The sequence below is a fragment of the Leptonychotes weddellii genome, chromosome 11, assembly GCF_054177405.1.
Source record: "Leptonychotes weddellii isolate Sample4059 chromosome 11, ASM5417740v2, whole genome shotgun sequence".
Taxonomy (NCBI): domain Eukaryota; kingdom Metazoa; phylum Chordata; class Mammalia; order Carnivora; family Phocidae; genus Leptonychotes; species Leptonychotes weddellii.
The window spans coordinates 5944601-5962050 of record NC_138379.1 but is presented as its reverse complement, the minus strand read 5'-3'; the positions used below and the strand labels follow the sequence as shown (position 1 = coordinate 5962050).

Below are 17450 nucleotides of genomic sequence, written 5' to 3'. Positions count from 1 at the left end.
CAGGTGGCCGAGCAGGGAACTCCCCCAACTCGATGTTCACACCTCATTCCTTCTTCTCCTGATGGGTTTCCGGCCTCCCCGGTGTAGGCCAGCTCTGGGGAGATCCTATACACAAGGCTTGGGAAAGGGAAAGTCAGTTTCCCGAGGGGTCCTGAGCCTGTTTTCTCATCTGTAAAATGGGGACATGGCCAACCCATCTTCCCAGCACTGGGTGCTCCCTGGGGATACAGGGATGCTTTAAAAAGAACACCTCAATAGGCAAATCCATAGAGAGAAAGCAGAGTAATGGATGCCAGTGGCTTGGAGAAGAGCAGAATGGGGATTGACTGCTAATGTTTACAGGGTTTCTTTTGGGGTGATGAGAATGTTCTGGAAGACCGTGGTGATGGCTGCACAACTCTGTGAAGATACCAAACCCCCTGAATTGTATACTTTAAAAAGGTGAATTTTAGGGGCGCCTGGGTGGCTCAGTTGATTAAGCGACTGCCTTCGGCTCAGGTCATGATCCTGGAGTCCCGGGATCGAGTCCCACATCGGGCTCCCTGCTCAGCGGGGGGTCTGCTTCCCCCTCTGCCCTCTTCCCTCTCGTGCTCTCTGTCTCTCATTCTCTCTCTCTCTCAAATAAATAAATAAAATCTTTAAAAAAAAAAAGGTGAATTTTATGGTATATGAATTATATCTAAATAAAGCTACTAAAACGGTGTTAAAAGAAAGAGGTCCCTTGTATACAGAACTTACGGTTGTGGGGGAGGGGGAGGATAACAGACAATAAACAAACAGGACAAACCAAAATTTCAGAGTAAAAGATGGAAAATAGGACAGGGTAATGGGCTGGAGGTGACTAGGGGACAAGGATTTAGCTAGGTGGCCAGAGAGGCCTCTCGGAAGGGGGACACTTGGCTGAAACCTGAATGACAAGAGGTAACCAGTCATCAGGTGGGGAAAAGCGTTCTGGGAGGAAGGCACACCGGAGGAGAGGCCTGAGCAGGACCAGGCTTTGGCAGGCCTGGTGGATGGCAGGCAAGCAGCATGGCTGGCACACGCAGAACCAGCAGGAAGGGAGAGGCGAGCGGTCAGGAGGCTGGGAGGGACCAGAGTGCACGAGGCCCCCAGCTGCCATGGGAGCCACGGGAGGGCTTGGGCCAAGGGGAGACAGCTGGCTGCCGGTGGGGGAAGGGGGCCAAGGTTGCTCCGGAGGCTGCCCTGTGGCCAGGTGAAACGTGCCAGGGCCTTGGCCCAGGGCGTAGCTGCGGATGGAGGTGTGGGCGCGTGCCCGACGATTTGGGAGCTCCCGGGACTTGGTGGTGGGTGGATGTGGAGGGTGAGGGAAGAGGGGACAGACAACTCTGGGCTTTGGCCCTGAGTACTTGAGGGCTGATGATTCCAGTCTCCGTGATGAGGAAGGCTGTGGGAACTGAGGAGGGAATAAAGTCTGGCAGGTCAGACCTGCAGCCACCGTGGAGAGGCTTGGAACCTTTGGCTTCTCTTTGCACTGTTCCAGAGGCTCCAGATGGCCCAGATGGCCCCTCCTCCTCTGGCTACTGCCCCACCCCCACCCCCCGCCCAGCTCTGCCGAGGGAGCCTTTTGCCCGCCCTGACAGTAGGACATTGGGAGGCCCACGGGCAGGAACTCTGCAGAGGTGGAGGGTCGGTGTCCTGACAGCACTCATGGCTTCTCAGGGGCTTTGCAGCTTCCCCGAGGCTATTGTTAAATAACGCTGGAGAGGCCACTGTTCGAGCCACGCAGAGGCCTTGGTGGCTGGGGCACCATCAGCCTGCTTTAAGGCTGAGTCCATTTTCAAAGGCTGCTAGACTTCCAGGCAAAAGCAAATCCACATCTCTTGACCGCTCTGAGGAAGAGAGCTGGAACTAGGAGCCCCAATTTACAGATGTGTAAACTGAGGCCCTGACAGGTTAGGTGGCTTGGTTCGAGTGCCCAGAGACTAAAAGTCTGGGGCAGGCCAACTCCAGGCCCTTTCCTGCTTGTCGCAGCACATCTCATCTCCCGGAAGCCCTTCTGCCTTCAAGCCTCCCTGCTTTCCAGCCCCTGACCTGCCTCCACCCCCTCGAAGCTCCCCTGCTAAGCTTTCTCTGAGAACAGGAAGGGGTTGTTCCATGCCTTCTCCATCTAACTCCTGCCCCAGCTCTCCCCAGGCTGCTCAGGCTGGGAGCCCAACACCAAAGGCGGGAGCCAGCCACCACTCTTTGGGGAGCACGGTCCTTGCTTGCTTGCTGGAGTTCTGCCTTGCTTCACACCCTTGTCCCAACACTATACCAACAAGAGAGGTCTACTCAGAACACCTAGAATCAGAGCTCATGGCTCCGTTTGCAGATGGCCCAGGCCACCATCACCTCCTGCTCGGACAATTGCAGTAGTCTCCTTACTGGTCTCTCTACTACACCGTTCTACCATAGCTTCCCACCACTGAGCCTCACATGACATGGCACACCTGCCTCTTCAACCTCAGTTCCCACACCCTCCCATTCCCTCCTAATGCCACCTTGTCTTTTGGTTCATCTCACATACACTAGGCTCACCCCCACTCTGGGGCACCAGCTGTTCCTTCTGTGGATCTGGCTCTTGCCTGCTCACACAGCTGGCCCCTACCTCTTGTTCAGATCTCAGCACCCCCACCTGTCATAATCCCATCACTGAAGTCATGCATCACACTAAAAGTTTCCTTTTTTCTCTGCCTTGCATCACAGAATCATCAGTACCAAGCAAGTGATAGGTGTTCGATATTTGTTGACTGAATTAAGGAATGAATGAATGAAATCTGATACTGTGTGAATGGAGCAGAAGGTGCCTGCCCTCACGGAGCTTGGTGTTTATCCAAGTTCACGCACATTGTCTCGTTCCAGGGCTGCTCATGAACCACAGACCACACATCAGCAGCCTGTGAGTCAAATCTGACCCTCAATGGTATTTTGTTTGACTCGTTACATGTTTTTTTTTTAAAAAAAACTTTGGTGGGGGGCGCCTGGGTGGCTCAGTCGTTAAGTGTCTGCCTTCGGCTCAGGTCATGATCCCAGGGTCCTGGGATCGAGCCCCGCATCGGGCTCCCAGCTCGGCGGGGAGCCTGCTTCTCCCTCTCCCACTCCCCCTGCTTGTGTTCCCTCTCGTTGTGTCTCTGTCAAATAAATAAAATCTTAAAAATTTTTTTGAGCCAACTTTTAAAAATCGGTAGATTTCACATACAAATCTGGGTTTTTGGCTTCTTTTCGAAAATGGACAGATGTGGCCACATTGGGTTTCTATGCTCAGATGACATGATTGTTACTGCCCTTTTAGATAGGCACATTCTGCACCGTCCCCACCACTCTCTCTGTCTTTCCCTGACAGCCCGGGTCAGTTGCCTTTTATCACCGAACCTGCCCTATTGCTTTCCTTATAATAAATTTGCTCTGTATCCATGCCTCTACCAAAAGTTGGAACATGAAAGGCTGAATGGGTCACATGAGTCAAGAAAAAGAGAGATTCATTCATGCAACAAATATTTATCGATAGTCTACTATGTGCCAGCAACAGCTGTAGATACTGGAGATATAGGAGGGGACAGCATGGGTGACTATCCCCTCCCTCTGGACACTGTGTAACATTCTTACTACAAGTGGAGACATGGGAATTGTTCCTTACTAACCCCCCCACCCATGAGAAAAACTGCGCTTCTTGTGTCCAAGGTCATCTGTGAAGACTTAGTTTCCACTAAGCACCTACTGTGTAACAAGCCCCTGGCAAGGTCTGGCACAGCAGAAATGCTCAATAAATATCTGTTGAACTAATTAACTAAATTTACCTCCTAGACAGACTGTGTTAGGGGTCAATGTTGTTTCTCCAGGATTTATTCGAAAGGTAAGTGCATAGTAGGTGCTCACTTCATGCCAGTTGAACCAAAGGGTGCAGGTAAGAAGGGAGGGCTGACAAAGTACGTTTGGGGTGCAAGAAGGCAGAGCCCTGGGAGAGGAAGGGGCAAACAGCTCTGAGCTGCGGGAGCCCACAGTGACCCCAGGAGGTAGGTGACAGGATTCTCAGGTGATAGACTAGGAAACAGGCTGGAAAGGAAAGCCCCTTGGTCAAACTCACAGGCCCCAGGAGGGAGTGAGGGAGGAGGCCCATCTGCCCCTGAAGTGCACACTCCCCCCCACCCACCTTCGGGGTGCTCCTGGACCACCTGTGGGGGGATGTAGAGGGCCTGCCCGGAAGCCGACCACCAGCCTTCTGCTCCCCTTTGACTCCTGACTTTTGAATTGTGTGAATTCATTTATCAGACTCATTTCTTGTTAATCTGTTCCAGCAAACATTTAACACGTGGGAAAGGTGTATGTGTGGTAGAGATCCTGAAGTGTTTATTTTATATGGGGGTAGAAGGAGAGCTAAAGAGAGGAAGGGGTCCCATTTCTGACCTCAGTAGGCCAGCTCTGGTAAGAGAAGCCCAGCCGCAGCCTGGCGCCAAAGTGTCACAGTAATTGGAAGGCAACAAGCGCTCCGAGGGTGGGCCTCCCTCCAGCTAAATCTGGGGGCTGGGCAGAGCTTGTTGAATGATTGGGGGGGTGAGGGGGAGGGTGTGTGTCCCAGGCTGAACTTCAGCCGAGGATGGCCAACGGGGGAAAGCAGACAAGAGCCCTCTGCCCTGCAGTGGCTGCCACCAGGCAAAGTAGGTTGGGCCTGACTTCTTCAGGGGGCCTTGGCCTCGGCCTTGCTGCACCTGAAATCTGGCCCTTTGGGACCAGGATGAGAGTGTTTGCGGGAGCGTAAGCCCCAATGACTAAGGCGCTGAGGTCTTTCGAATCTCAGTGGACTCGGAGAGGTTTAAACGCCCCATCCTCCACGAAGCCTTCCACACTTCCCTGGCCCGAAAGCGGGCTCCGGGCCGTGATGAGCGATCTGCTCTCCGGCCGGCACTCTCCGCTTTGTACTGTGGCCGCGTCGTCCCCGCGGGCACGCCCACTGGCCTACGCGCTCCTGGGGCCTCGCGTGCCTACCCGCACGGAGCCGGAGCCCAGCAAATACCTCTGGGCTGAACCACGAATTGCTCAGCCAGGCCTTCGGGATCCGGGCCGCCTGGGCCCAGGCCCGGTTCAACAAGTGTGGGCGGGGCCGCCCGTTCCCGCCCGACGGCTTCGCGCCTCCCCAGGCGCCCGGGGCGCGCCGAGTCGGGCCGGGCCCCGTTGGGCGAGTTTCATTTCATCACCCGCAGAGCGTGCGAGCGCGGGTGCACATAACGTTGCCCCCTCCCCTCCTCGGCTCCCTCCGAAACTCCCAAACTTCCGTTTGCGCACGCTAGCGCTCCCAGCTGGGAGGTCCCGGGCGAGGCGGGCGGCGGCCCGGCCGGCGGGGCAGCCGGGTGCTGGGTGCCCCACGCCCGCCCCCCGCCCCCGCCCGGCCCCCCCGCCCAGGCCGCGAGGCCACCTCACCGGCAGCGGAATGGAAACCGGTTCGACAGGTAACAAATAGGTGGGTTGTCACCGTTATTTCCCAACGCATGCGCCGTCGCTCCCCGGGGCGCTCCAAGCTAATTAGCTCAGATCACCCCCCCCCACCCCGCCCCAGCCACCAACACACACCGCCGCGAGCCAATAAAGCGTGAACCCGTCCGTCCGGCTCGCACTTTAAGACTTCCCGAGCGGCCGCGGGGGACGCCAGTCGAGCCAGGAGACGCTTACCTGCCGCTTCCCCCCGCCGCCCGGTGCACCTGGCTGCAAGGGCCTCCGTTCGGAGGGAGGGCGGCGACGGCCCCGCGGAGTTGGAAACGGGCGCGCACCGTCCCGGGCACGGTCTCCCCGCCGAACGTGGGGGCACTTGGGCGACTCGTTCCCTGAACTGCCCCCTCCCCTCCCCCGCCTCCGGCTCGGCCCGGGAACGGTGGGACGGCTCCCGGCTCTAGTGACGGAAGCGGACGGTGCCGGGCGAGGAGGGTTCGAAAATGCCCCGCGCATTTCTGGTGAAGAAGCCGTGCGTCTCCACGTGCAAGAGGAACTGGAGCGAGCTCCCCGACGAGGAGCGAGGCGAGATCTACGTGCCAGGTGAGGCCAAGTCCGCGGCCGCGAGCCCTCCGCCGCCCTCGAGCCTGCGGCGCCCGAGGGGCTGGGGGCCCCGTCCAGGCGGCGGGCGTGCGGAGCGCAGCGACGCGGAGTTCCGCGGCGGGCGCAGCCGGGGCGCCCGATTTTATGTTTAAGCGGCCGCGGCCCCGTTAGCCCGCGGCGCGGGGGGAGGGGAGGGGAGGGCAGGGCGGCCGAGGAGGCGGCGCCGGGTGGGGGCGGGGGCCGCCGGGAGGGGGCGAGAGTCGTTGCCAAGCCCCGCGGCTGGGCAGGGGGCAGGCGGGTCCGTGGCGCGCGAACCCGCGCGGTGCCGCCCTCCCCTCCACCGGCCGGAGCCGCGGCGCAGGGGAGGCAACGGGGTGTGTCACCGCTCAGGCGACCCTCCACTCTCACGTCGTAAATCCAGAAAGCCGGGACTTTTATGAGGCGGGAGGAGGCACTGGAGCGATGCCACCTGGGGGGGGGGGCACAGGGAGTGAGCTGGAGCTTCGGCCGCAATTTGTGCAACATGTTAAGAGAAAACTCGTTTAAGCCGCCTTCATGGATCTGTCCGTCTTTCCCACACTCTGGTGGCCAGAAGGTCGTGGTGGGGGTCAGGCCGCCAGGGGTTCCCGGCCAGCCGCCCCGCGGAGTGCGCGGAGACCGTGGAGAAGGCGCCCCGGCGGCACCCCGCTTGTCCTGAGGACCAAGGTGGGATCAGGTCTCACCGCTGTTAGAAACGCGCCTTCTTGCAGAGGACATAGTTGAGTGGAAAGTGTTTTTCAGGAGCCCAGCCCACAGCCAGGGGACCAGGCCCCCGGGGCAGCTGGTGCACCCAGCTTGTTTCGGGAGGACGCCGTGAGAGCGTCCGAGTCAACGTTGAATGAGTAACCCGAGTTGTTTCTCTCTCCAGCGGCATCTTCCTCTGGAAGCCCTGAGAACACTTTTGTGCCTTCCGTCCTCCTCCACACCCAAGAAAATCTTTAGTCAGGAGAAAGCCAGCTTCCTTCGGAACTCCCCCTCCCCACGACTTGGGGGTGGGGCGGGGGCTGCGCTGCACACCCTGCCCAGCGCCTCCAAGGGAGGTGGGGGGCGGGGGCAGAAGTTGTAATTAACCAACCGACTTTGACCCTTGATCTGCAGGCTCCCTGGCAGTGCCCCAGGCCTTGTAGGAAAGTGGTGAAATGAGGGCAGTGAGGGGCCCTGTAAGGGCTCTTGCCTCAGTTTCTCTCCTGAATAAATTGGTGGAGACAGTGGGTGTACTGGTGAGATCTCTGTGGCCTGACCTGCCAGGATCCAATGGCCTGTGACGCTGTTGGGATGTTTCACAGGTTATCTCAAGGCGCTGCTTCTACAGCCTCCTTAAAACAAGGGGAAACTGAGACCCAAAGGCAGGTGAGCTCCCAGCTCACCTGAGGTGGATTAGGGTGTGGGCCCAGGATTCTGTTTATAGTTTCCTGCGTGACCAAGTTCCCTAGCGGGTTGGCAGGTTGGTGTTCCATCTCCAGAAGGGTCAGGAGAGGAACAGAGCCCCTTCACTCCTGCCTCCTCCCTCACCTGTGTTTGTCTTGCTGCTTAGCTGCTCCTTCGGATCTGATAAACTGAACTTGGACTGTGTTAAAGGTGAGCTGAGCCTTGCGAGACTCGGTGTGCTGTTATTTTTAGTTTTATTTCACATCCCAATCAGTAACAGATCATGTGTTGACTTTTACAAAGGACAAAGAAATTCCGTTTGTTCAAATCATTGACTTCCTTGCATCCTGGTGATTTTCCCCACCACAGTTCTGGTGGCCGTTGCAGGAGTGGTGGGGGAGGCCTCCATCCCAGGGGCTGTCCCATCAGGTGACGGGCAAGGGCTTCTGGGTGCTCTCTCCCACCTGCTGGTGCTGTCCAGGTGAGGGGAGCTGTGCAGACCTCTCACTCTATAGGATCGGCCAAGATGGTTGGGTCCGGGTCAAAACCTGGAGGGCACAGGTGAGAATTTGCCCTCATCATTCTGGGGAGGGAGAGTCCTGTGGGGTGAAGCAAAGGTAGAAGGCAAAGCACTTAATTGAGCCTCTAAAAGCCATGTGGCCCACTGGAGAGTTTTCCCACAGGTTTTGGAAATGAGAAAGGGAATGTTCTCGGGCCACGCTTGGGTGCCTCAGATGGCTGGAGAGTGGGGAGTGTGTTTTGTGGTGGCTTGTCCCCTGGCTGAGCCATTCCATCACTAGCCGACCATGACCCCAGGAGCCAGCTGGGCACGTTTCCTTCACCCCACCTCACAGACTCAGCACATTGTGACCAGCTAAGCATTGACCCCAGTCCCACCGGGAGAGGCCCTGGGGGGAGCTGGGGAGCAGGGAAGCATTTGAGGTCTGACCTTCCTGCCGGGGCCCTCTGAAACCCTTAAGGCATCAGAGAGCCCCTGGAAAGAGACACTTTTACTGACTGAAGGCTCAGGGCGCCAGTCTGACCAGCACTCTAGCCTCTCTCCCCGAGGCACGATTCTAGAAGTTCCTACCCCCAGGGCAGAACCTTTTCCTGGCCTCACTCCCCTTCCAAAGCCAAGGGAAAAGCCCAGAGGTGGGCACAGGGGGCTGAAAGCTCACAGCGGAAAGGAGATTGCAGGCTACCTATTTGGGCCCAAGAGCCTGGCCTAAGCCCTTCACTCCCCGCCCCTCATCTCCCAAGGCATTTCTCCTTTGTTGTATCAATATTAATATGCAGGGAGTAATGCTGGCTTCTTGAGGAGGAACCTAAGCACCTGTACCAAAGGGCTAAATTCCATCTCTTGGGCTAAAGGGGAAGCTGGAGAAACAGGGATGAAGCCCCATACTCCAAGCCCTCGCTGAGTCACAATGAAAAGCCAGGAAGGTACTTGAGGGTAGATGAGCCTGGTAGCGGCCTGGAAGCCGAAATGACATGCTCCCAGATGTGGGCATCCCAGGGCCTCTTCCAGGCCCCCAGGCACCCCCTTTCCGGCGTTGGGGCCTCTGCAATCTGTCCTCCCAGTTCACCAACACACCCACCCCGGGGAGGCAGCCAGGCCGAGGTGTGGGGGACCAGAGTTGCTCGGCCCGGCTCTGGCTAGGCAGTGCAGGGGTCTGGGCCGCTCCGTGTCCAGGCCAATGTGGACAGGCTTCTCAAGTCCGCTTTGGGCCCCAGAGTACGTGTGTGGGTGGGAGGGAGAGGGGGCTGGGGGACATCAGGCCCCCCGTGAGGGTCCTCCTCTAACTCCTGGGAAGTGCTGGCAGGGAAGGACGTATCTGCCGTGGATGGGGACGGGAGAGCAGCTTGGGCCGGCGCAGTGGCCTGGATGGGGCCAGGGCCTGTCCCGTGGGGCGCTGTCCCATAAGCTGCCAAGCCGTTTGCTCCAGGCTGCGGTGACCCGAGACAGACTCCTGCCACACCATTTGTCCCAGAAAGAGAGCAGGTGAGGGCAAGTCCTCTGGGCACAGGGAAGACCAGAGCGAAGGGTGGCCACTGTTGATGTTCACTTTCAACAAGTTTGCAGTCCCACGGGGTGCCCAGCCCCGTGCTGGCCAGAAAGAGGCGGGGAGGAGACAAATGGAGGCACAGTCCACGGCTGGTCAGGGCCACCCACCCTGGCACACGGGCTCAGGTGCCCGGTGTCAACTTCGTTACGGACACAGTACAAAAGGCAGTTGGGAAAGGGGAGAAAGATACTGCCTGCGAGAGAAACTTGGGATTCACAGAAGGGAAGCCGTAGGCTGAGGAACGGGCCCATTGTTTCCAAGGCTGCCCACCTTTCAGGCACTGCGAGCTGACCTGCGGGGGCTGGGGGAGATGGACACAGGGGACCCCTGCCTTTCCTGGTAAGGGGGCAAGGCCACCTCACCCAGCGTGGGTCTTGCTGATACATTGTCGCTCCCCATTCGGCGCTGAGTCACACACCCCCACCCCCAGGTCAGCCCCCCCCACCCCCATGTGGTCAGAGGTTAGGCGTCCTCACGTGTGCCTCACCTGCTCGCCCTAGGGAGCAGCCGTGACTCCAGGCCCGGCAGGCAAGCGGTAGGACCTGGCCCTCTGTCCGGTATTTGGCCAGCTTGCCGTCTGCAACAGAGGGGACTTGCTGGGGGCCAGAAGGGGGGAGCCGGCCCTTGGGTGGAAAGCTGCCCATGCCCTCAGCATCACCCAGCAGAGGTGAGCTGGGCCAACCAAAGGGGAACCGGTGAAGGCCCGAGGGAGTAGGGAGAGGGCCGGCTGGTGTGGCCTTGCCGTGCTCCGCAGCTGTGGGCGGGCGATGATAGCTGCAGCCGCCGCCTTGCCGGAAACATCTAATTAGGGGACAGAGAGCAGCACAGGCAGGGCCCAACCAGTTCTGCTTCCTGCCTCCTGCCACCCAGTGCCACCCAGTGCCACCCAGTGCCAGGAGCAGCACGCTGATGAGCATTCCATGTGCGTGCGGTGGCAGCAGGGCCAGGCTCACGGGGGTGGCGGGAAGACAGGTTTGGCGGGGTGGATGGCATGAGGCAAACATCCCCACCCACAGGGTCCCCTGCCCCTGGCTCCCTCCCTGTCCCCTGCCCCTCAGCACCAGCTCGGCGGGGTTGCTGCGGAGTGGGAGAGGCAGGCACAGGAAGTCGGTCTCCCCGGTCTCCCTGGCTGGGGTGGATCCGCAGCGCCCCCACCCTGAACACTGCCACCCCCTCGGCGCAAGGGAGCCAAGAGTGACAACTCCTTCGGAGCACAAACCAGTGAGCCCTCACCTGTCACCACTCCTCCCTCGGCTGCTGCCTGTGCAGGCCGTTTGGCCAGGCTCCAACTTCCAGGAGCTTCGCTCACGCTATCCGATATGGAAGGACAGAAGAGGGAAGAGGTTTCTGTTCTGTTTGTCACTACCTGGATTGAGAAATGGAAATTGTCATTCAGCTTTGAATTCTTGGCCAAGAGCTCCCTCCGGTAGCTGGTAAAGGGGCATCAGAAGCTGCCAGCACTCTGCCACACCCCCGCCCCCTCCCAGCCCCCAGCCGGGGCGTGCACGGACAGCCGTCCCTGTGGGGAGGCCGCAGGGACCCCGAGAGCTTGGGCCTGCCGGCCAGCCTCCCAGGCCTCGGAGAGAGGCGCCACGCCAGCTCAGAGGCCGGGCCGGGGCCAGGCACTGGTGAATCAACTCCGGGAATGAGGTGGCTCATTAAAGTCCCCCGGACAGACGGACGCCAGTGCCAGCAGAACGGGTTCTGGGCGGCAGGCAGGCGCATTCTTCCCTTGTCAGACCTTTGTTGTGTTTTGAGGGGGCGAGAGCCAGGGCCTCTCCCGAAACTTCTTCGGTGCTTTCATATGCACGCTTCCTCCATCAGTAGTCCTCGGCCTTCCCTGTCTTCTGCCTCCAGCCCCCCTGCCCTGGGGCCGCCCCTCCCTGGGTCCCCGGCCTCTCTGTCTCAGCAGCCGTGAGGCAGGGGGTGCACTGGGCCTTGTCTGTGGGTCTGAGACCTTTACTCGGCCTCCCAGAAGCAACTCATCCTTTCCTTCCTCTGCCACTCTTGATTCTTCCTTTTGAAGCTTGGAAAATGCTCGTAGCTTATGAGGTTTAAGTACAGCGAACCCTTGCCCAACAAGATGGGTTTGAACTGCGCACCGGGCCACTCAGACATGGGGTTCTTCCCATAAATACAGCACAGCGCTGTAAATGTATTTTCTCTTTCTTAGGATTTTCTTCATAACATTTTTTTCTTCTCTAGCTTACTTTATTGTTATAATACACAGAATGTACAAAATACGTGTTACTCGACTGTTTCTGTTCTCGGTAAGCTTCCAGGCAACAGGAGGCTCTGGGCAGTTAAGTTTTGGGGGAGCCAAAAGTTATATTTGGATTTCTGACTGTGGGGGTGGAGGATCAGCACCCCTAACCCCTGCCTTGTTAAAGGGTCCACTGTATAGAGTTTAGCCTTTTGGGGAAGAAAACTACTGATGAATTAAAACATTAGCTAGTTTGCTCCGCTTTGCTCAGCTTTGAGACCCGTCCCCTCCGTGGCACTGTCGCTCAGACAACTCTTCCTCTTCTCTGCTTCGCAACGGGGTTTAGTGTGAGGTGTGTGTCGTGGGGAGCGGCCGCCGCAAAGGGCTGCCAGGTATCGGTGCCTTGGAGGGTGGAGGTTGGGAGCCCAGCCCTCACTGTGCCGCAGCGAGCGGTCCCTGCCGTGGGGGCGGGTTGCATAATAGCTGGGCACGACGCCCGGGAGACTGTTAGGCTGCATCCACCTGCTGCTCCCTGACCTCCTCCCTGCTCCACCTCACCTGGCCTGTTTGCCTGCCAAGCTTGGCCAGTGGGAGTGGGGAGCCTAGAACCCTGAGGAGCTGCAAGAGCAGACACCAGCCAGCCTGGAGGACCACCCGGTCCCCCGAAGGCCAGCAGCTAAATTGGCCTGAAGCAGCAGCCCAGAGTGGCCCAGGTCACTGGGGACCCGTCAGGGCCAGGGATGAATCCCTGGGCCCAGGGCCTCCAGTGGTGCCCCTTGTCCACACAGGAGCATGGATGAGACCTGGAATCCGGAGGGACTGGCCCAGGTGGGGCAGGCAGACAACTCGGGAGGGATAATTGGCAGGGCAGGTTCGGTCCTCCCAGTTCCGCTAAGACACAAATTACTCAGTGGGGCAGGCCTGTGGGCTGTGGTGCTTGGCGGGTGTCCCCTGTAATTACCTTAATGGGGCAGGAGGGAGGGGCAGCGTGTATGGGCTGGGGGCAGCTTGCTCTGCCATGTGCCTGCGAGGGGCAGGCGGAGGCTCCCGGGCCCAGCCAGCCCACTGCCAGGCAACTGTCCTGAGACCCCAGTGAATCCTGTTCTCCCCACCAAACCCCTCAGCTGGCTGTTCTTCTCTCTGCAGTCAGTCTGGGCTTCTGCCCACCACAGCCCTACCGGGAACCAGAGCCGTCGGTGGCTGAACCCCCATCTTGCCCCCTGGTTTTGGACATGAGCCTTCGGGACTCCAGCTGTAGTGTGGCCCCTGGACCCTGCGTGGTAGCCCAGCTGCCCTCTGAAGACGTGAGTCGTTTGGCAGACCCCCAGAGCAGAGACCACGGCTTCCTGCGCACCAAGATGAAGGTACTGCCCCTCACACTGTCTCCGAGGATCAGGAGCGTGTCTATAGACCTGTGTCCAGCCCACAAGACCGGGTACAATGAGACCCAGACAGAGGCTGGCCTTGGATCTGGGTCCAGGTTTCTGCCGAGAAGTGGACCCAGCAGGGCATGGGGGGTGCGGGGAGAAGAGAAGCAGGTCTAAAGCGACAACGTCATGCATTGGGAAGAAGCGGCAGGGTTCTAGAGACATTTCACCCTTTGGAGTCCATTCCAGGAGTTATTTCGGTTTGTTTCTGTCCTTAAGGGGAGGTACCTCTTTGCTAGTCCTAGGAAAAGCAGGAGACGTGAGCCCGGCTCAACCCCTTCTCCTGGCTTCCCCTCCATGCCGCGTCCAGAGCGAGCTCTGGAGTCCACTTGGTGGTTAGCTGTCCCTTGAGGCACGTGCCCGGTGGTCTCCAGCTCACCCGAGCGTGCCGCTTCCGGCCCCGTCGGCATCTGAGGCCTTGTACCCAGGGCAAGGCCGGGGGTTGGGGAGCAGCCTGCTGTGCTCAGCCTCTGCAGTGGGAGCAGTAAGGAGGGCGTGGGGCAACAGAGATGCCCCTGCTTTTGAGGAGCGTGCAGACAGCGAGGCTGTCGCTGGCTGGGCCTGCATTCCTGAAAGGTCTAGGATCTGGAAGCACCTGCCAGCACCGATCTAGTGGAAGGAATCTTGTAGCTCTATTCTGTGTGCCAAAGGACTGAAGAAAGCTGGCAGCAGAATGCCTTTCCTTCCCCTCTTCCTCGTGTAGGCCAAGCGTGTGCTGTAACCAGAGGGGAACCACCCAGACACGTGCTGGTCGGTTGGCCGGGGAACCAGCACAGTGGCCCCAAGCCCCTGGGGCCTTCCTCTCATCCCTTGGACTCTGGTCGGTAGGGAGGGCATGGAGAGAGGGCAGAGGGCACGGGATGGCAGATGCGCCCGAGAGGTGGGTCCTGACCCAAAAGGTCTTGACTAGCCGGCAATAAGGGGCCTTTTCCTGGGGCCAGAAGCAGTAGAAGAGTGTGATGTGATGGGTGACAGGAGGAGGTGACAGCAACAGGGCCACCTGCAGCACAAGCAGCCTCTGGACGTTAATGGCTGTGGAGGACCGAGACCATGTCTGTCTGTGCCGGCCACAGGGCTGGAAAGGAACTGCCGTCACGCGGAGCAGCATCCTTCCCGAGGGGCAGAGCGTGGCCAGGATTTGCTTCCAAATGATCCAGGGCCAGGGGGAGGTTGGGAGGTAAAGATAAAACAAGACTGGCCCTAAATGACAGTCACCCTACTCATGGTACTCATCTCCACATCTGAAAAGATTTGAGCCTTTCCGTGGTTACAAAAGAAATGAAGCAGGTTTATAAGCAAGAGGGCTGTGAGGATGGCAAGGGGCCTCCCCTCATACCGTGTCAGGCCTGGCTCCAGTAAAAGCAGGGGGCTGGGCTTCAGGCTCCGAGCGGCGGCCTCGGGGGGCGATGGCCATGACAGAGGCCATATCCTGGTCGTGCCCCTGTCCTCCCTCAGAGAAGGCCAACAGAGGCCCAGGTGCAGGGCAGCAGCTTTGAGCCCCAGGAAGGGAGGCCTTCCTAACAGGTGATGGTGACCCCAGCTGTTTCTACAGGTAGTTCATTGCACATCTCTAGAGGTGTAAAGGGGCGGGTGGCAGGGGATTCAGGAACCCAACAGCAGGCCTGACCATTGACCCAAAGGTTCCTTCCAGCCCCACCAGCGCTGATCTGTGAGCCAGGGGCACAGAGGTGTGGCCTCCGGAGGGCGAGCTCGGCTTTCCGTGGGCGGCTGGGGGCCGGTGTTTGCATCCTCCCAGCATGCCCACCTGCAGCCCCTGCTCCTGGACGGCTGTCACAAACACCATCCTCGCCCACAGGTGACCCTGGGGGACAGTCCCAGTGGAGACCTCTTCACTTGCCACATCTGCCAGAAGGCCTTCACCTACCAGCGCATGCTGAATCGCCACATGAAGTGTCACAACGACGTCAAGAGGCACCTCTGCACCTACTGTGGGAAGGGCTTCAATGACACATTCGACCTGAAGAGACACGTCCGCACCCACACCGGTAAGAGGAGCCCCTTGGGGTGGGGCAGTGAGCTCCTCCAGCCCCTGCCCGGTGGGGGATCCACAGCCTGCGAGGGGTGTCCTGGAGCTCGGGCAGAAGCCCCCCTCAGCTAATTGGTTTGGTCCCTCAGGGAGCTGGAGACGGGACAGGCCTCCTCAGTTCCCCTCCCCCAGAGTCAGGTGGCCTGGCCTTGCTGTGGTGGGGAAGCTGCTCACGGGGCTCCTGTCGGCTCCCTGACACCCCGCGCTCTCCTCCCTGCAGGCGTGAGGCCCTACAAGTGCAGCTTGTGTGACAAGGCCTTCACGCAGCGCTGCTCTCTGGAGTCTCATCTCAAGAAGATCCACGGCGTGCAGCAGAAGTACGCGTACAAGGAGCGGCGGGCCAAGCTGTACGTGTGTGAGGAGTGTGGCTGCACGTCTGAGAGCCAGGAGGGCCACGTCCTGCACCTGAAGGAGCACCACCCCGACAGCCCACTGCTGCGCAAGACCTCCAAGAAGGTGGCCGTGGCCCTGCAGAATACTGTCACCTCCCTGCTACAGAGCAACCACCACCTCTGAGTGGCACCGCCTGGCCTGGGTCGCCTGCCCGCTGCCCGGCCAGTCCACCCTCCCGCTGCCTCTTGTGGGCCGCGGTGACCAGGCCTGGAGGCCCCCACCCCCCGCCTGGGCACACGTGCCGGCTTAGGCCCTGCACTGAGCTCTGTTCACGTTTGCGTTTTTGTCTGATGGGCAGAGGCCACTCCGAGCCCCGGGCCGACATGGGCGAGGCCCACCTTCAGAGAGAGGACTTCCCACAGGAGGGACGTGAGGATGCTTGGCAGCCTCCCTCCTCTGGAGCACAGGGGCGGGGACCGCTGGTCCCCCGTGGACAGCAGAGGAAAGAGCACGGGCAGAGAGCAGCCGGGCAAACCCAAGGTGCTGCTGGGGGAGCTGGTGCCCGCCTGCCCCGCGGTGCATCCAGCTCTCAGGGCCGCGGGGGGCGAGGCCCTTCCCACAGGGAGATGCATACACGTGCCCAGCCATGGACGCGTGTGCGCACACAGGAGGCCTTTCCACACATCACCTCATTTTTAGGAAATCGACGACAAGGTGCCAAGGAAGTTTTATTTCCTTTTTTTAAAGATGACACATGTACAGATATATTAATATATTTTTGGTGCCGATGGCGGCTATTTTTAAGAGAGGATGGAGCTGGCTTTGTTCCCTCTCTATGCAGTTCTATTTATCCTGGACATTTCATACCTCCTCTGTGCCTTGGCTCTGGGGGGGCTGCCCTCAGCCACCCCCACCCCTCGCACCTAAGACCTTCCTCCAGCCCTGCCTGGGGGCTGCTGGTCTGTCTGTGGTAGCTCGGGCTGCACTGGCTCCTCCCTCCCCCCCTCCCCCCCTCCCCCCCCCAGGGCTCTGCCTCCCTCCCACATCCTTTCAGGGCATGCCTGGGGGTTACTGAGAGCCTGCTTGCCTCCCAATAACAGACCTTTTGTGGAACAACTCACCAGTGTGGAGACCAAGAGTTTGTCCAGCTGCGGCTGTAGGAGAAAGGCCGGTGGGGTGATGAGTCTTTGATGCACCCAGAGTCCACCGTCGAGACTGAGAAGAGAATGGGACCAGACTGCAAGGCCTGCCCTTTCTCTGGTTGAGAGAAAAACCCTAGGGCAGCAGCAAAAAATTGGGACAGAATAATAACCAGACCCATCAGAGGCCTCTCGGGAGGGCAGTATTGGAGGGCTAACAAGTTTTATTTGTAGCCTATTTTCTGACTCTTTCACAGGACTAGGCTGGGTTGTGAGCACATAAGGAGCGAGCCATCCCGGGGCTGGTTGGCTCCTTCGGAGGAAATCGGCCACCAGGCTCTATTGGTGTGGCTGTGTTTCCCGCTAAAAACAGGAGAAGGGGTGTGGGTCAAAAGGGAGAGAGGGGCAGGGTTGGAGCCAGCCTGCCAAAGAATGAGAAGGCAAACTCGAAAGAGGTCCGAAGAATGCAGCGGGCTGGGTGGCGCAGCGAAGCCGAGCCCCTGAGCAGAACCAGCCCCAGACCGCAGGGAAGGCGCTTTCTGGGGCCGCCCTCTGACTGTGTATAGATTGTTCTGGAAGACTCCTGTTTTATTTTACTTTAGAGTGTCTGGGAGCTGCTGTATTCTGGAAGTTATATAGTATAAACCTTATCTGGAAGCTCTGTTTCGTTTACATTTCTGTATCCCTGTGTTATTGCAATTGGAGGGAGTCCTAACGCTCTGTGTTGTCTGTTTTATTTTATAACTTTCCCCCCAACTATTAAAATCAAAGGATTATCGTTTTCTGTGTTTCTGCTTTTTTGTC

The 17450-nt window shown here is 59.0% G+C and overlaps 1 protein-coding gene and 1 long non-coding RNA gene across 16 annotated transcripts in view; one reads left to right on the top strand and one right to left on the bottom strand.

Moving 5' to 3' along the window:
* The first annotated feature begins 5627 nt into the window (after window positions 1-5627).
* OVOL1 (ovo like transcriptional repressor 1) lies at window positions 5628-17427 on the top strand. The gene is made up of 4 exons (XM_006740156.3): window positions 5628-6024; window positions 12847-13064; window positions 14944-15133; window positions 15395-17427. Exons 1-4 carry the CDS (start codon window positions 5925-5927, stop codon window positions 15688-15690), a joined length of 804 nt encoding a protein of 267 aa, XP_006740219.1. The 5' UTR covers window positions 5628-5924; the 3' UTR covers window positions 15691-17427.
* LOC115943228 (uncharacterized) overlaps window positions 7669-17450 on the bottom strand; it is a 38411-nt gene continuing 28629 nt past the window's right edge. For 12 of the 15 annotated variants that reach the window (XR_014138486.1, XR_014138481.1, XR_014138482.1 and 9 more), the window contains 5 exons: window positions 16629-16722; window positions 15013-15074; window positions 10731-10863; window positions 9985-10298; window positions 7669-8030 (listed from right to left, as the gene is read on the bottom strand). This is a non-coding gene — a long non-coding RNA (uncharacterized LOC115943228). Of the gene's footprint in view, window positions 8031-9984; window positions 10299-10730; window positions 10864-15012; window positions 15075-15348; window positions 15580-16628; window positions 16723-17450 lie in introns of all 15 variants that reach the window. The other 3 variants (XR_014138478.1, XR_014138483.1, XR_014138480.1) reach the window with 3 other exon arrangements.